Below are 26,204 nucleotides of genomic sequence, written 5' to 3' on the forward strand. Positions count from 1 at the left end.
GCAATTCAAAGTGCTGGTTATGACCTATAACGCCCTGCATGGCTAAGGACCAGATTATCTTTGTGCCTGTCTTCTGCCTCATGTATACCAGCGGCCAGTTAGATCCCACAGAGTTGGCCTTCTCCACGTCCCGTCAGCCAGACAATGTTGACTGATAGGGCATAGGGGAAGAGCCTTCTCTGTGGCAGCCCCGGCCCTCTGAAACAAACTCCCTCCAGAGATACGTACCGCCCCCTTCCTCCTGATCTTTCATAAAGCTTTAAAAACCTACCTCTGCCGACAGGCATGGGGGGCTGTGAGTGAGACTATTTCCGGCCGATACTAGATATGATTGGATTGGATGAATGTGTGTGATTGTATATGGGGTCTTTTTTAAAAAAATTAGTAAATTTCTATAATCTTTTATAGTTATTTAGATTTCTTACATATTTTATTCAATGTTGTATTCCGCCCCGAGTTGCCTCGAGAAGGGCAGTATAGAAGTCTAATAAACAAACAAATGTATGCCTGCTTTGCCCCCAAAATACATCTTATAAATATATTTTTTAAAACCTTGGAGATGTACAATGCCAAATCTGGGACCATTTCTTGCAATCTGGACTGAGAAATGGCACAATAATAAGAGCAGAAAAATATCTGTTCTATTCTTCTAGCACATACTACCAGCAATTTGGGTACCAGCACTCAGGTAAAACTGAAAAATAATTTGCATCCATTTGGAAACTTTATCCATGGTGACAGATAATCCTTGCCAAGATCACAATTCAGCCCAAATTTTCTGTTGTTAGGATTGTTAAGTGAGTTTTGATTCATTTTACAACTTTTCTTGCCACAGTGCATAAATGAATCTGGCTTCTGCACTGACTGCTTGTCAGAAGATTATAAAAAGTGATTACATGATCCTGGGATACTGCAAATGTCATGAGTCAATTGCCAAGTGTCTGAATTTTATGCATCAAGACAAATTCCTTGTGTGTCCAATCACACCTGGCCAATAAAGAATTCTATTCATGACTGGGGATGCTGCAAAAGTCCTTAAGTGTGAAAAAAGGGCATAAGTCTTTTTAGTGCAGTTATAACTTTGGTTACTAAACAAACAATCAAGGACTAGACTTGCATATTATTGCATTCATTATTATTATTATTATTATTATTATTATTATTATTATTATTATTATTTAGATTTGTATGCCGTCCCTCTCCGCAGACTCAGATATGGGTCAACTTGGCATTAAGCCACTATAAGATCCAGGTTCTGCTAACAAAGCTTGGCTTGTCCCCAGACTGCTAGTTAGTACTGGACCAGAGTACCTCCGGAACTGTCTGATACCACACGAATCCCAGCGGCCAATAAGGTCCCACAGAGTTGGCCTTCTCCGGGTCCTGTCGACAAAACAATGTCGTTTGGCAGGCCCCAGGGGAAGAGCCTTCTCTGTGGCGGCCCCGCCCCTCTGGAATCAACTCCCCCCAGAGATCAGAACTGCTCCCACCCGCCTTGTCTTTCGTAAATTACTCAAGACCCACCTATATTGCCAGGCATGGGGGAACTGAGACACCTCCCTAGGTTTTTATATTTTATGATTGGTATGTAAGTGTTGTTGGTTTTAAATGAGGGGTTTTATATGTGTTTCTTTTTAATATTAGATTTGTTCCTTGAGATTGTTTTTTTACTACTGTTGTGAGCCGCCCCGAGTCTTCGGAAAGGGGCGGCATACAAATCTAATAAATTATTATTATTAATTATTAGTAGTAGTAGTATTTAGTTTTCAGCCTGCTCAGTAATTTGCCATTCCATTTGTCATTACAAAAGTTGTGACAGTTCCCTCACTAGGTACCTTCATCTAGCATTTTAACATTATAAATAAATAAATTTGAAGTAGCATATAACAATGTAACGCATAATTTTATTTATAAAAAGAAAATGACCAAGGGCTGCAGGTCAAAATTATTTGAAAATTATTTCACCTGGCTCAAGTGTCTAGAATGATGGGGAGAATTGCAAATGAATTGTGAAAGCAGTTTTAAGTGTTGCCATGGTTCCTTTGTATGTGCATTGTAACATTGCATGCATGTATGAAAGGGACATAGCCTTGGGGTGACCTCTGGTCCCTTTATGTCTAATAACCATTACATACCCCAATCATGAATTGAGGAATACCTGTCCAGTCCACATTTTCTTACTGCAATTGGCAAGTTTCAGTTGCATAAATACTGTTGTTTTTAAATAGTGTTTCAGAATAAATGGTTTAGTTTATTGCATGGCCTTGAAAATGGCATATTATTGTATAATGACTTGTTGGGCATGGTTTCACTGCAAACTACTTTGCAGAGATTATGACTTAGAAATGAGAACTTCATTTTCTACATTTTCTGTATGTCACAACATTAATTGATGTTTCCCCCCAATTAATAGCAAATATAGGTAGGTAGTTGATCCATTTCCAAAAACCTAAGTAGAATGGCCGTCTATAATTTTTATACTTTGATTCACCTTCCATCTCAATTGAGGGTCCAAAACCAGCCTAAATATACTATATATCCATCCTAAGATAGAATATAGCTATATAAACATATATCCATCCTAAGATAGAATACAGAAAATAGTATATGACTAGATGGACCATGAGGTCTTTTTCTGCCGTCAGACTTCTATGTTTCTATGTATATGTTAATTGGGCTGAGTAAAAACAGTAAAGCAGGTGTAAGGAACCTTCAAGCCACACCTGAACTCCAGCACTGATGTTCTGATTGCATCATTTATATCTATTTTTTCTAAAATAAGAATAAAAACAGGTGCCTTTGTCTTCATCAGTTTTATCCTTTAACCTACATTTTATTTATTTATTTATTTATTTATTTATTTATTTATTTATTTATTTATTAGATTTGTATGTCGCCCCTCTCCGCAGACTCGGGGCGGCCCAATCCATTCCAGTGATTTCATAATGTCACAAAGGTGTGTAAACATATCACATTATTGACAATTCCCTTCCATTTTCCAAGTCAGAAATGCAATGCTAAATATCCCCGTTTAATAAAGCAACCATCTTATGCATATTTATCCCAAATCTAAGGAAAAACACTATAAGGTTTTATATTTCATAAAGGTATTGTAGTTTTTATCATTTTTCTTGGCAATATTTTTGTGTCTTCGAGTCAATGTCCATGCCTGTGGACTACCTAGATATGTCCTGCGGTTTTGTAAATTACCAGCATTTTAAAATTATATTTTTTGCTTGTAACATATACATTATTAAGCAGTTTGTAAACATATATAAATGCACAACTAACATGGCCGAGAGTGTGTTGCTGTGCATTGTATCAAAGTGCATATTTACAAAACCAGTTAAAACATTGGCTAGCAAAAAAAACAGAAGCTGGTTTTTGTTCACAGCACTGATCATGCACATATTCTGAGATTCATTTTTTCTGTGCCGAAATTCAGACTTCTTATATGTGGATGGGTGCAGAATGTTCCAACTACTAGGAATATCAGCCCCACCCACAACAAGCTTTGTGAATACGAGAATAAGATCAACCACTAAAAATGAACTAAGGGCGATGAAGCAATTAGCAACAATCCATATACAAAAAGAAAGATTTGCCATTCGTCGGGACACCGTGTCAATGTACCTCTGAGCAATGCAGAGACATATAAAAAGCATTAAAATGGCCTGTAAAAAGTAGCAGACTGTTTTAAGCCACACTCTTGGTGTTGTTCTTTTTCCTAACAAATGTAAACCTACTTGCACGCTAGCCATGTAGATAGCAAGGTAACCAACGACAGAAAATATGCCCTCTCTGTTGGCATTTAGAAAACCAGTCCTTGAATCTTGCCCATTGCTTCCGTGCAAAATAAACCTCTTCAGAGGTGTAATCTCAAGAAAGCATTCGTAAACCACAGCTAACATTATTGCGACGATCCAGGCTTTGTGCACAGGGAATACAGTCAGAAGGAGCGATGCCCCTATTCGTATAGCAGCTAAAGTGAAGAAAAAGTTCCAGTGCACACCATATTCGGTGACATGCTCATAATAGTCAGCTGCTTTAACACTCATCAGTCGTCCAAAGCCAAGGAGAAGGAGGGGCCATATGGTCAACAATTGCCTTGTGAGATAAAAGAATTTGTTTTGCGTTGCACCAGGTTTCAGTCGAACTTCTGGACAAACCAGACCATTTCCAAAAACAAATATTCCAACCCCCAAATCCATCACCCCTGTCCCATAAGACTCCGTTTTGGCATACCTCCGGGGATACTGTGGGAAGTCTACCGCCAGGATGTTAATGGACGTCAATAAATTGACGAACACTCGAAGAAAGGTTATGGAGGGAATGTTTCCTGGGTCCAAGTTGGTTCTAAGAAAGTCATCCAATATTTGCTTAAGAGATGCTCGAGCATAATTTGTCCGTTTAGTGTAAATGACAAAAATCAAGCCTGTGCAGAATGCAATAATGGACAGGATCACAAAATGGAGTATGTCAGCTAAAATTGTACAAGTAAGAATCGAAGGGATGATTAAAACAGTGAAGTCTAGAAAAAAATTACCATACATTGAGCATAAAGGTCTTCCATTGTGGAGAAAGTACAAAATTAGGAGCAGTCCTCTGGTGAGAACACATAATGGTGCAAGAGATATGCCAACAGAAACTTCAAGTAACGTCGTTCCATTTAGGTTACTCAGAAAGGCTTCTTTTACCAGCTGCTGTGACATTTTTCAGCCTCTGCAAAGTTACATTTAAAACAAAAATCAGAATGGCAAGAAAATTAAAACAGAAATCAAAACCAACTGAGTTTACTTCAATAGATTCCCACTTTTCAGTGACTTCTTTCCAGTTTCTCAATGTACAGTAGAGAATTTATTGGACAAAATAATGGACAGTATATTTGTTTGGGGAACAGTTGATGAAAGATATCAGTTAGCAATAATACATTCTCTCCCCAGCTAGTCCTCCACTTATGATTGTAATGAACCTCAGAATTATGACTATAATTCATGCTAGCCATTAAGGGACTTATCACGTGACTGTGCTCATGTTATTATTTTTTGCTTTGGTTAAGCAAATTGGCAGTTATAAAGTGAACTATGTGGTTGTGGTCATTAAACAAATCCATTGTCTGCAATGGGCATTTTTGCCAGAGGCACCATTTTGTAGCCTGAAAGTTGCAAATTGCAGACATGGCTTGCTGCAAATGAACATAAATGCAATCATGCAGAGTGGCCATTTGAATTTCAAATCCAGGTTTGTAAGTATCTTTCGGGGAGGTTGTCATAAGTGAATGGCTGCAAGCCACATCTGCAAAGCAAGGCTTGTTTATTTTCAACTCAGAATCCCTTGACAAAAAGTGAATCCATGTATTGAGCCATTCTTTCTTTGTTGAACCCTTTTAGTGTAATTTCTCCATTGGTTCAACTATAATAACAATCCTTAGGTTGGCTTTCTCCATGCTAACATATGCCAGATACAGAGGAACAACTCACAGAATTCCCAATAAACCATCATTCCCAGCATCTCTGCAAGATCACAGCTTTGAGAAGGTACCGTAGAATTACAGTGTTCCCTCAATTTCCACGGGGGATGCGTTCCGAGACTGCCAGTGAAAGTCGAATTTCCGCGAAGTAAAGATGCGGAAGTAAATACACTATTTTTGGCTATGAACAGTATCACAAGCCTTCCCTTAAGACTTTAAGCCCCTAAATTGCAATTTCCCATTCCTTAGCAACCATTTAGATTATTACTGTCCATGTTTATTTATTAAAGTTTATTTAAAAAAATATTTATTAAAGGCAGACGAAAGTTTGACGATGACATATGACATCATCGGGCAGGAAAAACCGTGGTATAGGGAAAAAACCCACAAAGTATTTTTAATTAATATATTTGGAAAACCGTGGTATAGACTTTTTGCGAAGTTTGAACCCGCGAAAATCGAGGGAACACTGTATAACCATTTGGTAAGAACTGAGGTAGAAGGTAGCTTCTAGTGACATACCCAAGCCCATTTCCCCATCATATCCAAATCACCCCATTTTAATCCACTAATGGCTTTTGACAACCCAAACTATGGACATTCAGCTACAGGGTCATCATGCAGAATGTATTGTTGCTTGTTCTCCATGCTCACTCCCTCTACCTTAGCAGACATCTGTGCTACGAATTAAAGTTGGATTTTGACATCCCAGCCATCTTATTTCATGTCCATAAATAAAAGGATGCCATAACTTGAGACACTTAGGAGATATGGGGCCATGTGGTCTTTGGCTACTACCTAGGTAGCCCACCACAGATCCTCTCAGCTGACATCTATTAGATTGGAATGGCATGCACTGTGTAAACTTACCAAAGCTCAGATGTGACTAAATTCAACATGAGCCTGGTTTTTTCTGGCAGTCCATTGAACCACTCATGGGTCATCTTCTAAAGTTCTCTCTCTAATAGCCTCCAGATTGATTGCCTTTCAATTCTCGGAATTCTTCATCAGGGTAATTTTTAAAAACTTTTGAGAGTCCACACATTTTGAGAAGACTGTCTAGGAGGAGCCAAGGGAACATCACTCACTCATCCTCCTTTCTGTCCAGGATTGCTGAGCTTAAGGATTTTCTCCAGCCCCATTAACAATTTTGGGAAGCAGGTGAGAAAGATGTGTGCAAGATGTATTCTGGCCTAAGATTGTGATCCAGAAATGACCATCACAATTCACAGAGAAAAACAATTGTCCTTCAGTTAATAAAGGCAACTCCCTTTTCCTTCTCATTTTACATTCATCCCTTGGCAAATTTCAACTCATTACTTCTCCATATAACTACTGGAAAAGAAAATACTGTGTGAAAAAGGTAGAGCAGATATCTAATGAAGAGATATAAATGTAATAAAGAAATAAGTAATTCTTTGCATAAGCAGATAATTCAAGGAAAATTCATCGCTGTTTGCAGCATGTTTTTTTCTGGTTATCGGAAATTCCTCAATCTACAAATTCAAATAAATATTGCAATGCATTCTGATTGACAAGGCATGTTGAACTTAAAACAAAACATTGCAGTACAGTATGTGATCGGCTGCTTTATGTACTGCTCAAAAAAATAAAGGGAACACTCAAAGAACACATCCTAGATATGAATGAATGAAATATTCTCATTGAATACTTTGTTCTGTAGAAAGTTTTATGTGCTGACAACATGTGAAATTGATTGTCAATCAGTGTTGCTTCCTAAGTGGACAGTTTGATTTCACACAAGTTTGATTTACTTGGAGTTATGTTATGTTGTTTAAGTGTTCCCTTTATTTTTTTGAGCAGTACAGTATTCCAGTAAACACATCCAATTTTACTCCATTCCATTCAATTCTGTTTATTCCCAAACCAGTCTAGAGTGTTGAAATGTTAATCTCTTTTTTGGGCTCACTACTAAATATGAAATTTGGAGTTTAGGTTTTTCTCCCATAAGGAAGGGGCAGAACCAATTGTGAACTACCATTTTTTGGAACTACTGATCATAAAAATAGTTTCAAAACAGTAAAATCAAACTAGCAATTAAGTATTCAATCAGACACCAGCATTGCTCAATTGTGACAATCCCAGAAAATTTAAAATATTCTAAATTAATTTTCTTTTAATAGGAACAGTTAATATAATTAAATTTAAAACTCAAAACCAAATCTCATGGGAACTTTTCTCTAGACAGCAAGTGAGTCTGGGACCTGCCCTTCTGAAGCAATTAAATAAATACAAGCTTACAAATACTGTATCCCCAAATCTTGAATATTAATTCAGACAGGCTGGGAGACTGCAACAGGAAGACAGAAAAGTTTAAAATCCAATTGAATGTCATCCATTTCCTTGCATTTTTCAAATATTCACCCGGAAATGCTTTGAAATAATAAACTACATGAGTCACTAGGGAGAGCAACTCCTTCAAAATAAAATAAACAGGACTTGATTACATGAGAATATTTCCTCCACAGAATGACGCATCTTAGAAAGAAGAATTGCCTTTTCAAAGGAATATTACGTTTGAAAGCCTGGGATACAGTTTCTTCTTTTGCCTTCCGCTGCGGACTATTTTAACCTTCCAGCTGCTACGCACAACACACACAAAAGAAGTAAAGAAGGCATCCGTTTCCTCGCGACACTTTCGTCAGCAAATATCCTCCTGAACCGTATTGCCTGATTCACCACGTTGTTTGAGCAATGAATGTTCGTTTTATATATGTATGTATGTATGTATGTATGTATGTATGTATGTATGTATGTATGTATGTATGTATGTTCGTTTGTTCATTTATTTATTTATTAGATTTGTATGCCGCCCCTCTCCGTAGACTCAGGCGGCTCACAGCAATAATAAAGACAATGTAAAAAAAAAATTCTAATAATTTAAAAAACACTAAAAATCCCATTATTAAAAGCAAACATACACACAAACAAACAAACCATGTATAAACTGTATAGGCCCGGGGGAGATGTCTCAGTTCCCCCATGCCTGACAGTGTATCAAATGTTTTTAGCTGGAATTTTTAAAATTAAGGGAGACTAGGATGGTCCCATTTCGGCCTTGTTCTGGCCTTGTTATATATATATATATATATAACTGCACAATCACTCTACTAAACAAATAATTCCCTCAACAGTGTCAGACTTTTTACTAAATCTGCACTTCTATTCTACTAGTTTTTCTCATCATTCCTATCATCCTTTTCCTCCCACTTAGGACTGTATGACTGTAACTTGTTCCTTGTATCCTAAGATTTTTATTAATATTGATTGTTTCTTCATAGCTTATTTGACCCCTATGACAATCATTAAATGTTGTACCACATGATTCTTGACAAATGTCTCTTTTTCTTTTATGTACATTGAGAGCATATGCACCAAGACAAATTCCTTGTGTGTCCAATCACACTTGGCCAATAAAATTCTATTCTATTCTATCACAATATTCTCATGTATTACAGTCAGAAAAAAGGTGGTGTTGGGGGAAGAGATAGTTAGTCCCCCCATGCCTGGTGACATAGATAGGACTTCAACATCTTGCGTAAGGCGGGAATAGTGGGGGCAATTCGAATTCTCCGGTGGGAGTTGATTCCAGAGGGCCGGGGCTACCAGAGAAGGTTCTTCCCCTGGGTCCCGCCGAATGGCATTGTTTAGTCGACGGGAACCGGAGAATGCCAACTCTGTGGGACCTGATTGGCCGCTGGGATTCGTGCAGCAGAAGGTGGTCCCGCAGGTATTCTGTTCCGATGCCATGTAGGGCTTTATAGGTCATTATCAACACTTTGAATTGTGCCCGGAAACTGATCGGCAACCAGTGCAGGCCGTGGAGTGTTGGCGAAACGTGGGCAGATCTAAGAAGCCCCACCATAGCTCTCGCGGCCGCATTCTGCACGATCTGAAGTTTCTGAGCATTTTCAAAGGTAGCCCCATGTAGAGAGTGTTGCAGTAGTCGAACCTTGGGGTGATGAAGGCGTGAGGGACTGTGAGCAATGACTCCCTGTCCTTTCTTTCTTTCTTTCTCTCTCTTTCTTTCATCAGTCAAACATACAGGAAAGCAGCTTGTATAAATATAAGTGAAAAGTAATGATAAAAGAGGACAATAGGTTTTTTTATCCCAAGTCGGAAAAATATCTTTCCACTGACATAAAATTGCAAGCATCTCTCTATTTTTATTTTATTTATTATATATTTGTCAAAAAAGTATAGAATTACAGTATAGTTTGTATTAACATAACAAAGCATAAAGAAGTGATAAAAAGGATAAAAGGACAGAAGGACAGGGATGGTACACTTAATAGTGCACTTATGCACGCCCCTTACAGACCTCTTAGAAAAGGGGAGGTCAACAGTAGATAATTTAAGGTTGAAGATCTTGGTGTTGGGGGAAGAAACAACAGAGTCAGGTAGTGAGTTCCAGGCATGGATAACTCTGTTGCTGAAGTCGAATTTTCTGCAGTCAAGTTTGGAGCAATTTACATTTAGTTTGTATCTATTACGTGCTCTTGTGTGGTTGTTGTTGAAGATGAAGTAGTCACAGGAAGGATGTTATGGTGTATGATCTTATGAACAACAGTTCAATCAGTTCGGAGGCAACGTAGTTGTAGATTGTCTAACCGTAGTATTTGAAGTCTCTACTAAACATAATTTAGACTAATGGACCTATAGAGACCACGGCTTTGGGTACTTATCCTAATCAGGATGGCCGCCTGCCTTCTGCCCTTCCTTTAACTCTGAAACAATCTAGGGACGGCAAATCCTGGCGCTTGGCATCTCCACCCATCTAGAAGCGATTCCTCCAGGTTACAGATGTGGAGTGACATCTTCCCCTTACGCAAACCGAACCCCTTCGAGTAGAAAGCTAGCTCTTCAACGACCCTTTCAATCCAGCTGTTTTATTTGAAGGATCGCACGTACGTCTTTGTAATAATAAAGAATTTCAGGCAAAAGTGTTGGTTATGACCTATAAAGTCCTACATGGCATCGGACCGGACTATCTCTGGGATCGCCTTCTGGTGCACGAATCCCAGCGACCAGTTAGGTCCCACAGAGTCAGCCTTCTCCAGGTCCCATCGACCAGACAATGTTGCTTGGCAGGGCCTAGGGGAAGAGCCTTCTCTGTGGGGAGGCCAGCCCTCTGGAATCAGCTCCCCCCCAGAGATTTGCACTGCCCCCACCCTCCTCGCCTTCTGTAAAAGTGTAAAGACCTCTCTGGGCCGCCAGGCTTGGGGTCATTAGACCTTAGACTCTGGCCAACGAGTGCCTTGCTGTGTGAATGGGAATGAATGATTTTAAATGTTATTAAGAGTTTTAATATTGTTTCTTCATTGCTTATGATTCTTGACAGATGTATCTTTTTCTTTTATGTGCGCTGAGAGCATCTGCACCAAGACAAATTCATTGTGTGTCCAATCACACTTGGCCAATAAAATTCCTATTCTATTAAAAGTTTTTTACTTATATCAATTGGATTTTTTAGATATGTATATTGTATATTGTTTTGATATGTTGTGAGCTGCCCCAGTCCTCGGAGAAGGGTGGCATACAAATCCAATAAATAAAAGGAGGAGAAGAAGGAGGAGGAGAACAAGGGAGAAAGAAGAAGAGGAGGAGGAGGAAAAGGAAAGAAGATGATGGAGGAGGAAAAAAAGAAGAAGAGAAGGAGGAAGGAGGAGCAGAAGAACAGGAGGAGGAGGAGGAAGAGAAGGAAGAAGAGGAGGAGGAGGAAGAGGAGAAAGAGAAGGAGGAAGAGGAGGAAGAGGAAAAGGAGGAAGAAGAGAAGGAGGAGAAAGAAGAGGAGGAGGAGAAGGAAGAAGAAGAGAAGAAGAAGAGGAGGAAGAAGAGGAGGAGGAAGAAGAAGAGGAGAAGAAGAAGAGGAGGAGGAGGCGGCGGCAAAAAGTTGCGCCTTTCGCGAAGTCGCTGGGCGAAAACGCGGAGCCGCCTGCGATTTTCGCAAAGCACTCGAGCACGTGATACAAATCCGGAGCAGCTCTTTCCACGGGCCACGTGTTGCATTTTCCCAGGGGTTGCATCTTTCGGTGTGTGGGGGGGAGCGTTTAAACTTTGCAGGAAAAGTTCCCCGCAGGAAAACGCGCACCACCCTTGCGAACCTTCCCTGCAAGAGAAACAAAAACCCAAACCGCCCGGGGCTTTTGGGGGCTCAGCCTGCCGCGGGCGGGACGCTCAATCCCGGGAGCCGAGCCTTTTGGGTGATTCAAATTCAGCAGCCTCCGCCTCTTTGCTCCCGCCCCGCCTTTGCCTGGAGTGGGACTGGGACCGGCAGGGAGCGACCTCAACCTTCCTTCCCCGGTTGTTGTTAGAGGACATTTCCGTCGGCTTCCTCGGGACCACCGCGCAGCTCCGATTCTACCTTTATCCGCTTCCCATAGCTATCTATATGCGGCGGGTGAGTGCGATTGGGCAATGCTTCCCTCTGTTTTCTCTTAAACCCCCCACCCCACCCCGCTATCTCCTTAGGTCAGTGTTTCCCAACCGTGGGAAGTTGAAGATATTTGGACTTCAACTCCCAGAATTCCCCAGCCAGCGAATGTTGGCTGGGGAATTCTGGGAGTTGAAGTCCAGATATCAACTTCCCACGGTTCGGAAACATTGCCTTAGGTAAACCAGAGGACCGGTTAATTTTTATTGTATTTATTTATTTTGTCCAATACACAGTAATACACAATTAAGGTTATAGAGGATATATAGGATACAGAAGGTTATACTGTAGACTAGAGGATATATTTATTAGATTTGTATGCTGCCCCGAGTCTGTGGAGAGGGGCGGCATACAAATCTAATAAATAATAATAATAATAATAATAATAATAATAAGAGTAGAATGTATCAAAGAGATTACAGTGTTCCCTCGATTTTCGCGGGTTCGAACTTCGCGAATGGCCTATACCACAGTTTTTCAAAAAATATTAATTAAAATATGGGTTCTGCTGCATGAATCCCAGTGACCAGTTAGGTTCCACAGAGTGGGCCTTCTCCGGGTCCCGTCAACTAAACAATGTTGTTTGGCGGGACCCAGGGGAAGAGCCTTCTCTGTGGCGGCCCCGGCCCTTTGGAATCAACTCCCCCCAGAGATTAGAATTGCCCCCACCCTCCTCGCCTTTCGTAAACTTCTTAAGACCCACCTCTGCCGTCAGGCATGGGGAACTGAGATACTCATTTATGCATGGTATGTCTGTATGTATGTTTGGTTTTTATAATGTTTTTTTTAGTTATTTTAGTATTGGATTGGATTGTTACATGTTGTTTTTATCATTGTTGTTAGCCACTCCAAGTATACGGAGAGGGGTGGCATACAAATCCAATAAATAAATAAAAAATACTTCCTGTGTTTTTTTCTATACCACGGTTTTTCCTGCCCGATGATGTCATACGTCATCGCCAAACTAACAATTTTTGCAAATAAATAACAAAAAATAATAATTACTGTTAATAAATAATTATGTTTATAAATATGAGGATCACTAAGTGTCGTATTCAATGGTGAGTACCAGTAATAAAGGTGAGTAAATGGTTGTTAAGGGAATGGGAAATGGTAATTTAGGGGTTTAAAGGGTTAAGGGATGGCTTGTGATACTATTCATAGCCAAAAATGGTGTTTTTACTTCCGCATCTCTACTTTACGGAAATTTGACTTTCACGGGCGGTCTCAGAACGCATCCCCCCGCAAAAATCGAGGGAACACTGTATAGAAGAGAAATATAGGAGTAAAATATAACTAGAGAGAATAGCAGAAGATATAAGAGATAAAAGAGATATAATAGATAGATGATGGATAGATGAGGTAGAAGAGATAGAAGAAAATATATAGGAGAGACTATAGCACAGGGGACTGTAGGCACTCTGGTGCGCTTATGTACGCCCCTTACTGACCTCTTAGGAACCCGGTGAGGTCAACCATAGATAGACTAATGGTAAAGTGTTGGGATGAGGGGATGATACTACGGAGTCCGGTAGTGAATTCCACGCTTCGACAACTCGATGGCTAAAATCGTATTTTTTACAGTCAAGTTTGGCGCAGTTAATATTAAGCTTGAATCTGTTGTGTGCTCTTGTGTTGTTGCGGTTGAAGCTGAAGTAATCATTGACAGGCAGGGCATTGCAGCATATGATCTTGTGGGCAATACTTAGATCGTGCTTGAGGCATCTTCTAAGGTTTCAAGATCCACGATTGTAAGTCTTGATTCGTAGGGTATTCTGTTTCGTGTGGAGGAGTTAAAGGAGTTAATTCCCGTCTGACCCCTTAATATGCCTTCAAATCTTGAGAAATAAAAGGGAGATGTAAAAAGGCGCAACAGTTCGGCTGCGCATGTATGAAGTTCCTTCCTTGCTTCCCAGGGCGAAGCTGAGCTGTGGGAGACGAGAAGTCTTGGCAGAAGCAGCGAGGTTGGGAAAAATTAGTTGCCAGATTGCGTAAGAGGGGAGGCAGCCAAAGAGGCTCGGCTTTCCTTTAATTAGATTAGATTAGATTAGATTTATTGGATTTATATGCCGCCCCTCTCCGCAGACTCGGGGCAGCTCACAACAATGGTGAAGAACAATACATAGTAACAAATCTAATATTTAAAAATCTAGGTTACAGTTTTAGATTAAAAGTCCAAAAAAAAGGAAACCCCAAAATATAAAAAACAACACACAATCGAATCATACAGAAAAACTACATGGGCAAGGGGGAGATGTTTCAATTCCCCCATGACTGACGGCAGAGGTGGGTTTTAAGAAGTTTACGAAAGGCAAGGAGGGTGGGGGCAATCCTGATCTCTGGGGGGAGCTGGTTCCAGAGGTTCAGAGCCACCACAGAGAAGGCTGTTCCCCTGGGTCCCGCCAGACGACATTGTTTAGTGGACGGGACCCGGAGAAGGCCAACTCTGTGGGAGCTAACCGGTCGCTGGGATTCGTGGGGCAGAAGGCGGTCTCCCAGGTATCCTGGTCCGATGCCATGAAGGGCTTTATAGGTCATAACCAACACTTTGAATTGTGACCGGAAACTGATCGGCAGCCAATGCAGACTGCGGAGTGTTGGAGTAACATGGGCATATTTGGGGAAGCCCATGATTGCTCTCGCAGCTGCATTCTGCACGATCTGAAGTTTCCAAACACTTTTCAAAGGTAGCCCCATGTAGACAGCATTACAGTAGTCGAGCCTCGAGGTGATGAGGGCATGAGTGACTGTGAGCAGTGACTCCCGGTCCAGATAGGGCCGCAACTGGTTCACCAGGCGAACCTGGGCAAACGCCCTCCTCGCCACAGCTGAAAGATGTTTCTCTAATGTGAGCTGTGGATCGAGGAGGACGTCCAAGTTGCGGACCCTCTCTGAGGGGATCAGTACTCCCCCCCCCCCAGGTTTAGGTTTAGGTTTATTGGATTTATATGCCGCCCCTCTCCGCAAACTCGGGGCGGCTCACAACAATAATAAAAAACAGTACAGTACACAATACCAAATCCAATGCCCACCCATCCAGTTCCAATTTAAATTAATAATCTCATAAAAACAGTATATATAAAAAACAGGTACACAGTCAATCAACAAAACAACATGGGCAAGGGGGAAGTGTTTTAGTTCCCCCATGCCTGACGGCAAAGGTGGGTCTTGAGGAGTTTACGAAAGGCAGGGAGGGTGGGGGCAATCCTAATCTCAGGGGGGAGCTGGTTCCAGAGGGTCGGGCCCCCCACAGAGAAGGCTCTTCCCCTGGGTCCCGCCAGACGACATTGTTTAGTCGACGGGACCCGGAGAAGGCCAACTCTGTGGGACCTAACCGGTCGCTGGGATTCGTGCGGCAGGAGGCGGTCCCGAAGATATTCTGGTCCGGTGCCATGAAGGGCTTTATATCTAAAGGTGATGAACGGACAGATGGAATTGTCCTTGGGAGGCAAAACCCACAGCCACTCCGTGTTATCAGGGTTGAGTTTGAGTCTGTTGACACCCATCCAGACCCCAACAGCCTCCAACATTCCAGCAAGTTATCCAATATTAACAACAATAGGTTATTTTAAAAACAGGGTCCTTTTTTAGGAAATGAATATAGGTTAGTACAATACATTAAAGTTGATTGTAGCTTTCAAACCATACTGGCTTAACTGTAGCTCACACAACACACATAAAAAATAAAATTGTCTTTTGGTGTAATGTGAGCCAACCTGGGTATGTACCCAAACTTTTGCAGTCAAACTAAAAGCGCTGGAATTTAAATACCAAATTTTAAATTAACCAATGTCCAAAATAAGCTCATTCATTCAAAAAATATACTGCTCAAAAAATAATAATAAAGGGAACACTTGAACAACATAATATAACCACAACACGATATGACCACATTTGGAATACTGTATTCAGTTCTGGAGACCTCACCTACAAAAAGATATTGATAAAATTGGAAGGGTCCAAAGACGGGCTACAAAAATGGTGGAAGGTCTTAAGCATAAAACGTATCAGGAAAGACTTAATGAACTTAATCTGTATAGTCTGGAGGACAGAAGGGAAAAGGGGGGACATGATCGAAACATTTAAATATGTTAAAGGGTTAAATAAGGTTCAGGAGGGAAGTGTTTTTAATAGGAAAGTGAACACAAGAACAAGGGGGCACAATCTGAGGTTAGTTGGGGGAAAGATTAGAAGTAACATGAGAAAATATTATTTTACTGAAAGAGTAGTAAATGCTTGGAACAAACTTCCAGCAGACATTGACTGCCGATCAGTTTCCGGTCACAATTCAAAGTGTTAGTCATGAACACCTTGAATTGCGTTCGGAGACCAACTGGCAACCAGTGCAGCTTGCAGAGCATCGGTGTTATATGTGTGTACCTTGGTGCTTCCATAATTTCTCGTGCGGCTGCATCAAAGTGTTGGTAATGACCTTTAAAGCCCTACATGGCATCGGACCAGAGTACCTCCGGAACCGCCTGCTACCGCATGAATCCCAGCAACCGATAAGGTCCCACAGAGTTGGCCTTCTCCGGGTCCCGTCGATTAAACAATGTTGTTTGGTGGGCCCCAGGGGAAGAGCCTTCTCTGTGGCGGCCCTGACCCTCTGGAACCAACTCCCCCTGGAGATTAGAACTGCCCCCCCCCTTCCTGTCTTTCGTAAACTGCTTAAGACTCACTTATACTGCCAGGCATGGGGGAGTTGAGACACTTTTCCCCCAGGCTATTTTTGTATACTTTGTTTTATGTTTGGTATGAATGTTGCTATTTGGTTTTTAAGTAATGATAGGGTTTTATATGTTTTTAATATTAGATTTGTTCCACTGTTATATTGTTTTTATTGCTGTTGGGAGCTGCCCCGAATCTTCGGAGAGGGGCGGCATACAAATCTAATAAATAAATAAATAAATAAATAGTCGGTAAATCCACAGTTAGATAAGATAAAATACAAGAAATAGTATAAGGGCAGACTAGATGGACCATGAGGTCTCTTTCTGCTGTCAGTCTTCTATGTTTCTATAACTCCAAGTACTGTACTTCTTCTGTACTTCAAACTTCTGTGAAATCAAACTGTCCACTTAGGAAGCAACACTGATTGATAATCAATTTCACATGTCAGCACATTCAACTTTGTGCAGAACAAAGTATTCAATGAGAATATTATTATTATTATTATTATTTATTAGACTTGTATGCCGCCCCTCTCTGAAGACTCGGAGCGGCTCACAACAAGTAATACCTGAGATACGAATCCAATATTATTTCATTCATTCAAATCTAGTATGTGTTATTTGAGTGTTCCCTTTATTTATTTTTTTGAGCAGTATAGTTCCAACCAGTCTGCTTGATAGTTCTTTTGAAAAGTACAATGTCATAACTCAATGGAATTTTTATACCCAAGGTTAATCTACCTCCGGCATGTGAAAAACTGAAATATCCTGCTTGGTCAGTTGATGGTAAATTTTTAAAGTTACAAAGTTAGAGAAAAGTGGCTTCTAAAAAAAAATTGAAATGTTTGTATGGAAATCCCCGTAGATTTCAACTGGACTTTCTTTCATTAAAGATTTAGGCTTAATGAAAAGGGTGAAGGTCCCCAGGGAATTTTTAAGGCTGTTTGAGAGGGTTACCCATTTAAAAGTCTGGCATAACAGGTAAAATGTGAAATTTTAACAAAACCTTGTTTGTGGCTACACGTGGTATATGAACACAAATAAATATATTGAGTTCGATAAATCATGACCATTGCCTCGTACTGTACAGTGATACCTTGTCTTACAAACTTAATTGGTTCCGGGATGAGGTTCTTAAGGTGAAAAGTTTGTAAGATGAAACGATGTGTCCTATAGGAATCAATGGAAAAGCGATTAATGCGTGCAAACCCAAAATTCATCCCTTTTGCCAGCCGAAGCACCCGTTTTTGCTCTGCTGGGATTTCCCTGAGGCTCCCCTCCATAGGAAAACCCACCTCCGGGCTTCTGTGTTTTTGCGATATTGCAGGGGAATCCCAGCATCGCAAAAATGAGCGCTTCGCTGGGAACGGAAGTCCGGAGGTGGGGTTTCCCAGCGACGGGAGCCTCAGCGAAATTGCAGCATCGCAAAAACATGGAAGTCCTTGAAACCCCACCTCCGGACCTCTGTGTTCCTGCGATGCTGCAATTTCACTGAGGCTCGCTTCACTGGGAAACCCCACCTCTGGACTTCCGTTGCCAGCGAAGTGCCTGTTTTTGCGATGCTGGGATTTCCCTGCTGGGATTCCCCTGAAGCATCACAAAAACACAGGAGTCCGGAGGTGGGGTTTCCCATGGAGGGGATCCTCAGGGGAAACCCAGCAGTGCAAAAACGGGTGCTTAGCTGGCAATGGAAGTCCGGAGGTGGGGCATCCCAGCAGCAGCAGTGGGTTTGTAAGGTGAAAATAGTTTGTAAGAAGAGGCAAAAAAATCTTAAACCCCGGGTTTGTATCTCGAAAAGTTTGTATGATGAGGCGTTTGTAAGGCGAGGTATCACTGTATTTGCTATCTGGATAGATCCCACAAAACTCTTCTAACCTCAATCAACTTGTATTGCCAAGCCTGGACTGGGTGGCTTAACTATGGGACCCCATCATCCAACTCAAATCCAGGCCTTGTTGCCATTTCCCTTTGCAACTCGTGGTTTTCTCTACTTATCTTTTTCTTCCTTGCTGAATATTTAAATAATAAAATAATAATAATCTTCATTGCTTATTTGACCCCTACAACATGCCCCTTGGAGCTGACATAGGGCAATGCCTCAAGTGTCCTCAAATATGGCTCCGCAAGCACAGGTTCGCCATCACAGCCATAGGCTATGCTTGATACATTATGCGGACTAATGGTTAATACAGTGATCCCTTGTTTATCGTGGCTGTTACGTTCCAGGACCACCCCGGTAAACGAAAATCCGCGAAGTAGGGATTTTGCTTCCCCTCGTCCCATCCAGAGCAGTAAAGCTGCTGAGGCAGAGGACGGCGAGCCTTCCGCTTCTCCCTTGGCTCCGCCACAGCCTCCCAATCCCCAGACAGCCCTAGAACCCTGGCCGCCAAGGCCTCCCCCCCCCCGCTCGCCCAGCCACTCACCCGCAGTGGAACCCCACCGCCAGTTCTGGTAGACACCGCGAGCCCTTGACACGCATGCGTGCATGTATAAAATATAATATATAAAACCCCACGATGCACCGAATAATAATAATAATAATAATAATAATAATAATAATAATAATTTATTAGATTTGTATGCCGCCCCTCTCCGAAGACTCGGGGCGGCTCACAACAATAATAAAAACAATATTATAGCGAAACAAATCTAAAATTAAAAAAAGCAACATATAAACCCCTATCACATTTAAAACCAAACAACACATACAAACACAACCAAACACATCCGGGAAAGGTGAACCGCGAAGTGGCGAGGGAGCACTGTACTATTAAGGTTTCCAGAATTAGCACTTTTTAAGGATTTGCCCAGCACATGCAATCATAAACATTCTTTCCTATATGTATACTGTGAGCTTATGCACCGGAGAGAAATTCCTTGTGTGTCTGATCACACTTGCCCAAAAAATAATTCTATTCTATTCTGTCCTGTCCTATACTATACTATCCTATTTATTTTTATTTTATTTCAATTGGATTTGTATGCCACCCGGATTCGGGCTGGCTCACAGCACATAAAATAAAACAATCCAATTAATAACATAATCAATTGTTAAAAAATTCTAATTTTAAAACTTCAATTAACAATTAATTGACAATTCCTATCCTATCCTATCCTATCCTATCCTATCCTATCCTAATGAATTATATTAATCCAACAAACATTGCTTGGTTCTTGCATAGCTCTAAGCTGGAAACTCTGATACACAAAATTGAATATTTAATTCAATTATGGCTTATGTGTCTTATTTCTTACCTGCTTACTTGCTTAAAAATGGCAATGCAATGCAAAAATTATTATTATTATTATTATTATTATTATTATTATTATTATTATTATTATTATTATTAATTGGATTTGTATGCCGCCCCTCTCTGTAGACTCGGGGCGGCTAACAACAATGATAAAAACAACATGCAACAATCCAATACTAAAACAACTAAAAAACCCTTATTATAAAACCAAACATACATGCAAAAAATGGACATCAAGATCTTTCTGAGCATTTTCTCCAGGGAAATTTTCAGAGAATTTAGTGTTTGCCTAATAACAATACTGACCTTGTCTTGGCACAAAAGCTAACAGGGTTAGATACAATTAGCTTTTGTAGGGGAGACTGCAAGGACTTATTACTGTATTACACTTCTTTTTCTTCTGTTCAATTGTGCCCAATTCTGAGACTACCTGAAGAAGTCCCTGCACTTTTTTACTTCACTCCGTGAAGTAGAGATGCGGAAGTTTTTTGCCATTGTTTACTTCCTAGGGCTGAGAGAAAGTGACTGGCCCAAGGTCACCCAGCTGGCTTTGTGTCCAATGCAGAACTAGAACTCACACTCTCCTAGTTTCTAGCCCTCTTTAAGGAGGAAGTGAAACTCCTAGGCAGATATGAGACTTTTAGGGGGGGGAACGGTCATTTTTCTACTCACTTTTCTGCTTAAAATATATGCTAGTAATAATGGTTATATTATAATAATGTTAGAAAGAAACTAATATAAATTGTATTGTTGTACACAACATAATTCCTGGAGAAGAGAGGGAAGAATCTGGTTCTGGTCACCACACTTCAAAAAAGACATTGAAACTCTGGAGAAGGTGCAGAAAAGAGCAACCACAATGATCAGGGGTCTAGAAACCAAGACTTACGAAGAGAGACTGCGGGAACTGGGCATGGATAGCCTGGAGCAAAGGAGGGCCAGAGCGGACATGATAGCAGTCTACAGGTATACGAGGGGTTGCCACAGAGAGGAGGGGATCACTTTATTCTCCAGGGCACCAGAGGGCCAGACGAGGAACAATGGCTGGAAGCTGACCAAGGAGAGATTCAACCTGGAAATAAGGAAGAACTTCCTGACGGTCAGAACAATCAACCAGTGGAACAACCTACCAGTGGACGTTGTGAACTCCAATACTCTGGACATTTTTAAGAGGAAATTGGACTGCCATTTGGCTAGGATGTTATAGGGTTCCTGCTTAGGCAGGGGGTTGGACTTGATGACCCGCATGGCCCCTTCCAACTCTAACAATAAATAAAATTTTAAAAAACCCGGAAAATACCAGGAGGCAAAATTTTGCCTCCTGTTATTTTCCGTTTTAAGATTCTTCCCTCTCTTCTCAAGGAATTATGTTGTGTACAATAATACAATTTATATTAGTTTCTTTCTAACATTATTATAATATAACCATTATTACTAGCATATATTTTAAGCAGAAAATTATATGCATGTAATAAGCTTTAAGGCCATTATCCGCCAGTTGCTCTGAAGTGGGATGAAGCTAAGCAATCAAAAAGTTTGTTTTCAGAGTTTTTTCCCCCTTGTCCTCATAAAACTTTCCACAGACCACACCCATGTTCTGCCTCTCTTTTCCCTTCAGGCATTCCTCCTCTCTCTGCTAATGTCAAATAGAATAGAATTCTTTATTGGCCAACTGTGATTGGACACACAAGGAATTTGTCTTTGATGTATGTGTATATGTGTATATTCCAGATCTTGATCTGGAAACAGATCTCTTGTACTGGAGAAAAATCACTGGATTATCCTCAATTCTGGCAGTCCACAACAGTAGCAGTGTGCATGTCTGTATGTTGTATATTTTGTAAACAGCTGCTTCCTAGGTTTCAGGTTGGTCGTTCCTTGAAAGTAAATACAATTTATCTACCAGAAACACACATAAGGGAAATAAACCCTGCAGGTTTGAAAAAGCCTAATGGAGTAATTTTGATGATTAATCCATAATTAAAACCAAAATTGTTAGCAGATGAAAATGATAGGTATGTGGTAATTGAAATCAAAATACAAGGGATTAATACTATACAGGTAGTATAAGTTTAATTGGATTTATTTATTTATCTATTGATTGATTGATTGATTGGATTTGTATGCCGCCCCTCTCCGTGGACTTGGGGCGGCTAACAACAGTGATAAAAACAGCACGTAATAATCCAATACTAAAACAATTAAAAAACCCTTTTTATAAAACCAACATACATACAAACATACCATACATAAATTGTAGAAGCCTAGGGGGAAAGAATATCTCAGTTCCCCCATGCCTGACGACAGAGGTGGGTTTTAAGAAGCTTACGAAAGGTGAGGAGGGTGGGGGCTATTCTAATCTCTGGGGGGAGTTGGTTCCAGAGGGCCAGGGCCGCCACAGAGAAGGCTCTTCCCCTGGGTCCCGCCAAACGACATTGTTTAGTTGACGGGACCCGGAGAAGGCCCACTCTGTGGGACCTAGCTGGTCGCTGGGATTCGTGCGGCAGAAGGCAGTCCAGGAGATCATCTGGTCCGGTGCCATGAAGGGCTTTATATGTCATAACCAACACTTTGAATTGTGACCGGAAACTGATCGGCAACCAATGCAGACTGCGGAGTGTTGGTGTAACATGGGCATATTTGGGAAAGCCCATGATTGCTCTCGCAGCTGCATTCTGCACGATCTGAAGTTTCCAAACACTTTTCAAAGATAGCCCCATGTAGAGAGCATTACAATAGTCGAGCCTCGAGGTGATGTGGGCATGAGTGACTGTGAGCAGTGAGTCCCGATCCAGATAGGGCCGCAACTGGTGCACCAGGCGAACCTGGGCAAGCGCCCCCCTCGCCACAGCTGAAAGAGGACTTGGCGCAGCTGACAACGTATATAGTAGATATAACAATAGATCCAATTAATACAATTAATTTTTAAAAAAATTCTAAAACACTTTAAAAAACATTCATTAACAGGTAGTCCTTGACATATGACCACAATTGTGCCAAAATCTCTCTTGTTAATTGAGACAGTTATACAATCCCATGCTCACCTGATCAAAATTCAGATTTTTTTTCTAACCGTATTTGTGATGGTTGCAGTGTCCCAAGATCACATGATCACCTTTTGATCCTGACAAGCAAAGTCGTTGGGGAAGCCAGATTCACTTAATGACCGTGGCAATAAATTGCAGTGATTCACTTAGCAACCATTACAACAAAGGTCGTAAAATGGGGCAAAGCTCAATTAACTGTCTTGCTTAGGAATGGAAATTTTGGGCTCTGCTGTGGCCATACATTGTATTACAGCGCTGGACACTCATTTACATGAGATAGAATGAACCCAGAAAGGTAAAATTCATATAAAATGAAAAACACAGAAATCATACCAGAATGCAAATCTCACAAGGTTTTATGGCAGGAATGCAGATTTTTTAAAAAAATACTGATAATGTTTTACATTTAGGTTCCTGTAGCTGCGAGAGCTATCATGGACCTTCCTAAATATGCCCATGTCACACCAACACTCCGCAGTCTGCATTGGTTGCCGATCGGTTTCCAGTCACAATTCAAAGTGTTGGTTATGACCTATAAAGCCCTTCATGGCACCGGACCAGAATATCTCCGGGACCGCCTGCTGCCGCACGAATCCCAGCGACCAGTTAGATCTCACAGAGTTGGCCTTCTCCGGGTCCCGTCGACTAAACAATGTCGTTTGGCGGGACCCAGGGGAAGAGCCTTCTCTGTGGCGGCCCCGACCCTCTGGAACCAACTCCCCCCAGATATCAGAGTTGCCCCCACCCTCCTTGCCTTTAATAAGCTCCTTAAGACCTACCTCTGTCCTCAGGCATGGGGGAACTGAGATATTCCCTTCCCCAAGGCTTATAAAATTTATGCATGGTATGTCTGTATGTATGATTGGTTTCTTAAATTGGGGTTTTTTACATTACTTTTAATATTAGATTTGTTCATATTGTCTTTTTACTGTTGTTAGCCGCCCCGAGTCTGCGGAGAGGGGCGGCCTACAAATCTAATAAATAGATAGATAGATAGATAGATAGATAGATAGATAGATAGATAGATAGATAGATAACTATCTATCTATCTATCTATCTATCTATCTATCTATCCTCATATGTTTGGAATAATACTATATCTCACTTACATTAGTCTCTTAATTCTTTTATCTCTGTTGTTAGGCTAATGGCTTCACCGCCCATCATGATGTGGAAGATAACTCTTTGGACAAAGAAGTTGAATCTTTTCTGAGTGACCAACAACAATTCTCTTGCATCAGTGACCTTACCAAAGTGAATCCTGTAACCACCACAACTGGTAAGAGTTGAAACACGCTTACAGAAAACATTTTGCTTTGGAGCTACTCTCATTTTACACACACACAATCAAGTTACCTGCCTGTTCATGAAAATGTTTCTCTCCCTTGAAATCCACAGTTTGCGGTATAGATGGTACCGCCTTTAATATAATTTGATTTAATAGGCTCAATTGAGGTGAGTAGTTGTGTCTTGCAACATCAGAGATATTTGTCATTTGAACAATAACTCCATGGGGAATCGACAGAGATTACAGGTAGTCCTCGACTTACCCCCACAATTGCTCTGAAGATTTTTTAAAATGTACAATTGTTGTTTTAGATTTTAAATTATTAAGTTTGTCAATATATATTGTTTTTATCACTGTTGTGAGCCGCCCCGAGTCTACGGAGAGGGGCGGCATACAAATCTAATAAATGAATGAATGAATGAATGAATGAACGAATGAATAAATAAATCCCAAAATTTCTGTTGCTATAAGACATTTGTTAAGTGAATTTTGCCCTGTACAAATCGATGGTGAGACCACACTTGGAGTACTGTCTACAGTTTGTATTTGTATTTGTATTTATTCGATTTGTATGCCGCCCCTCTCCGCAGACTCGGGGTGGCTCGCAACAGTGATAAAAAGCAATACATGATGACAAATCTAATAATTAAAATCTAAAAATAACAGTTTTACGTTAAAAAGTCTAAAAGAAAAAAACCCAATATGTAAAAACATAAATGCAGTCATATCATACACATAGGTCTGGTCACCGCACCTCGAAGGATAGAATGGAACTGGAAAAGGTGCAAAAAAGGGCAACAAGAATGATCAAGGAAATGGAGCACCTCCCTTATGAAACTAGGTTGCAACGCCTTGGTCTCTTCAGCCTTGAAAGATGGTGTTTAAAGGGTGACTTGATCGAAGTGTATAAAATCATGCATGGCATAGAAAAGGTGGATAGAGTAAAATTCTTTATCTCTCTGTTGAGCAGTGTCCGGCTGCTTTGCCACGAGGAGAGAAGAAAAAGCTCAGCGTAAAGTTTGTGCGCTCACCGCTCACCTGCCTCGCTTGTTCCGAGGAGCCTCTCTTAGGCTTGAATCCCAGAATGGCTCGGTGGAGGTGTGTGTTGGAGTAGAGCTCGGGGGGGGGGGGATGCTACCATGTTTCCCCGAAAATAAGACACCGTCTTATATTAATTTTTGCTCCAAAAGTTGTGCTACGTCTTATTTTCGGGGGGTGCCTTATATTTCTCAAATAAGAAAAATTCACAGGCAGAAAAGCTGACACCCCCAAAGAAAGTGTACCGTACAGTACACTGATTACGGTACGGTACCTGTCAGTATGGCACCCACACACACAAACGACGGCACTTATATGGTACAACAGTATACTCCCGCTATTGCAGCTTCCGGCCACCAGAGGAGCTACAGCCTACGCACTGTAGTGGAGACTGTAATGGTGGTGAGACAGCAGCAGACTGTGTCTGCTGTACTGGACGGTACAAAGCGATGGAAGGGGCCAGCAGGGGACGCCACATTATTACGCTACCGCTATGAACAGCTTTGAATGGTACCGTACGTTTTTCCACCGTACCGTATGTAAACGTGACTACGCCTTATTTTCGGGGGGTGCCTTATATTAGCAAATTCTGCAAAACCTCTGACATGCCTTACTTTCGGGGTACATCTTATTTTCGGGGAAACAGGGTAAGTGGCAGAATTGGCAATAGCTGCTTCTCTATCTCTCTCCCCCTTTGCCCGGTCCCCAGCCAGGGGGCTCCCTCTCCCATTTGCCTCCCTCTTCCTGCACTTCCTCTGGTGGGGGGAGGAAAAAAAAGGTCCCTTTATTGAGAAATAATTTGTGCCCTCGCAAGACTCCAGAGGGGAGTGTCTGAAAAGTCCCTGCTGGTGCTCGGGCCATCGCAGCGCCCGAGCGCCGTCAGTGACTCGAGTATAACTGCAACTTGGGCGTCCTCCTCGATCCACAACTCACATTAGAGAAACATCTTTCAGCTGTGGCGAGGGGGACGTTTGCCCAGGTTC

The 26,204-nt window shown here is 41.2% G+C and overlaps 2 protein-coding genes across 7 annotated transcripts in view; one reads left to right on the forward strand and one right to left on the reverse strand.

Annotated features, from left to right (window-relative positions):
* Positions 1-3,010: 3,010 nt before the first annotated feature.
* Positions 3,011-8,135, reverse strand: PIGW (phosphatidylinositol glycan anchor biosynthesis class W). Of its 6 annotated transcripts, none has more exons than XM_070735358.1 (3): positions 8,007-8,135; positions 6,341-6,802; positions 3,011-4,722 (listed from the first exon to the last, which is right to left on the reverse strand). In XM_070735358.1, exon 3 carries the CDS (start codon positions 4,710-4,712, stop codon positions 3,207-3,209), a length of 1,506 nt encoding a protein of 501 aa, XP_070591459.1. In that variant the 5' UTR covers positions 4,713-4,722; positions 6,341-6,802; positions 8,007-8,135; the 3' UTR covers positions 3,011-3,206. The 6 variants fall into 6 exon arrangements, with proteins under 6 accessions (XP_070591459.1, XP_070591456.1, XP_070591454.1 ...); XM_070735355.1 differs by having other exon boundaries at positions 6,341-6,805; positions 7,884-8,135; XM_070735353.1 differs by lacking the exon at positions 6,341-6,802.
* A 3,365-nt stretch (positions 8,136-11,500) lies between these two features.
* Positions 11,501-26,204, forward strand: part of MYO19 (myosin XIX) — a 70,951-nt gene continuing 56,247 nt past the window's right edge. The window contains exons 1-2 of the mRNA XM_070735294.1: positions 11,501-11,891; positions 24,039-24,174. Of these exons, the coding sequence (XP_070591395.1) occupies positions 11,883-11,891; positions 24,039-24,174 (145 nt within the window). The 5' untranslated portion in view covers positions 11,501-11,882. The remainder of the gene's footprint in view (positions 11,892-24,038; positions 24,175-26,204) is intronic.

Source organism: Erythrolamprus reginae, chromosome 1, assembly GCF_031021105.1.
Source record: "Erythrolamprus reginae isolate rEryReg1 chromosome 1, rEryReg1.hap1, whole genome shotgun sequence".
Taxonomy (NCBI): domain Eukaryota; kingdom Metazoa; phylum Chordata; class Lepidosauria; order Squamata; family Dipsadidae; genus Erythrolamprus; species Erythrolamprus reginae.

Excerpts from the sequence above, each read along its gene's own strand:
- PIGW (XM_070735353.1), bottom strand. The coding sequence starts at position 4,712 with ATGTCACAGCAGCTGGTAAAAGAAGCCTTTCTGAGTAACCTAAATGGA.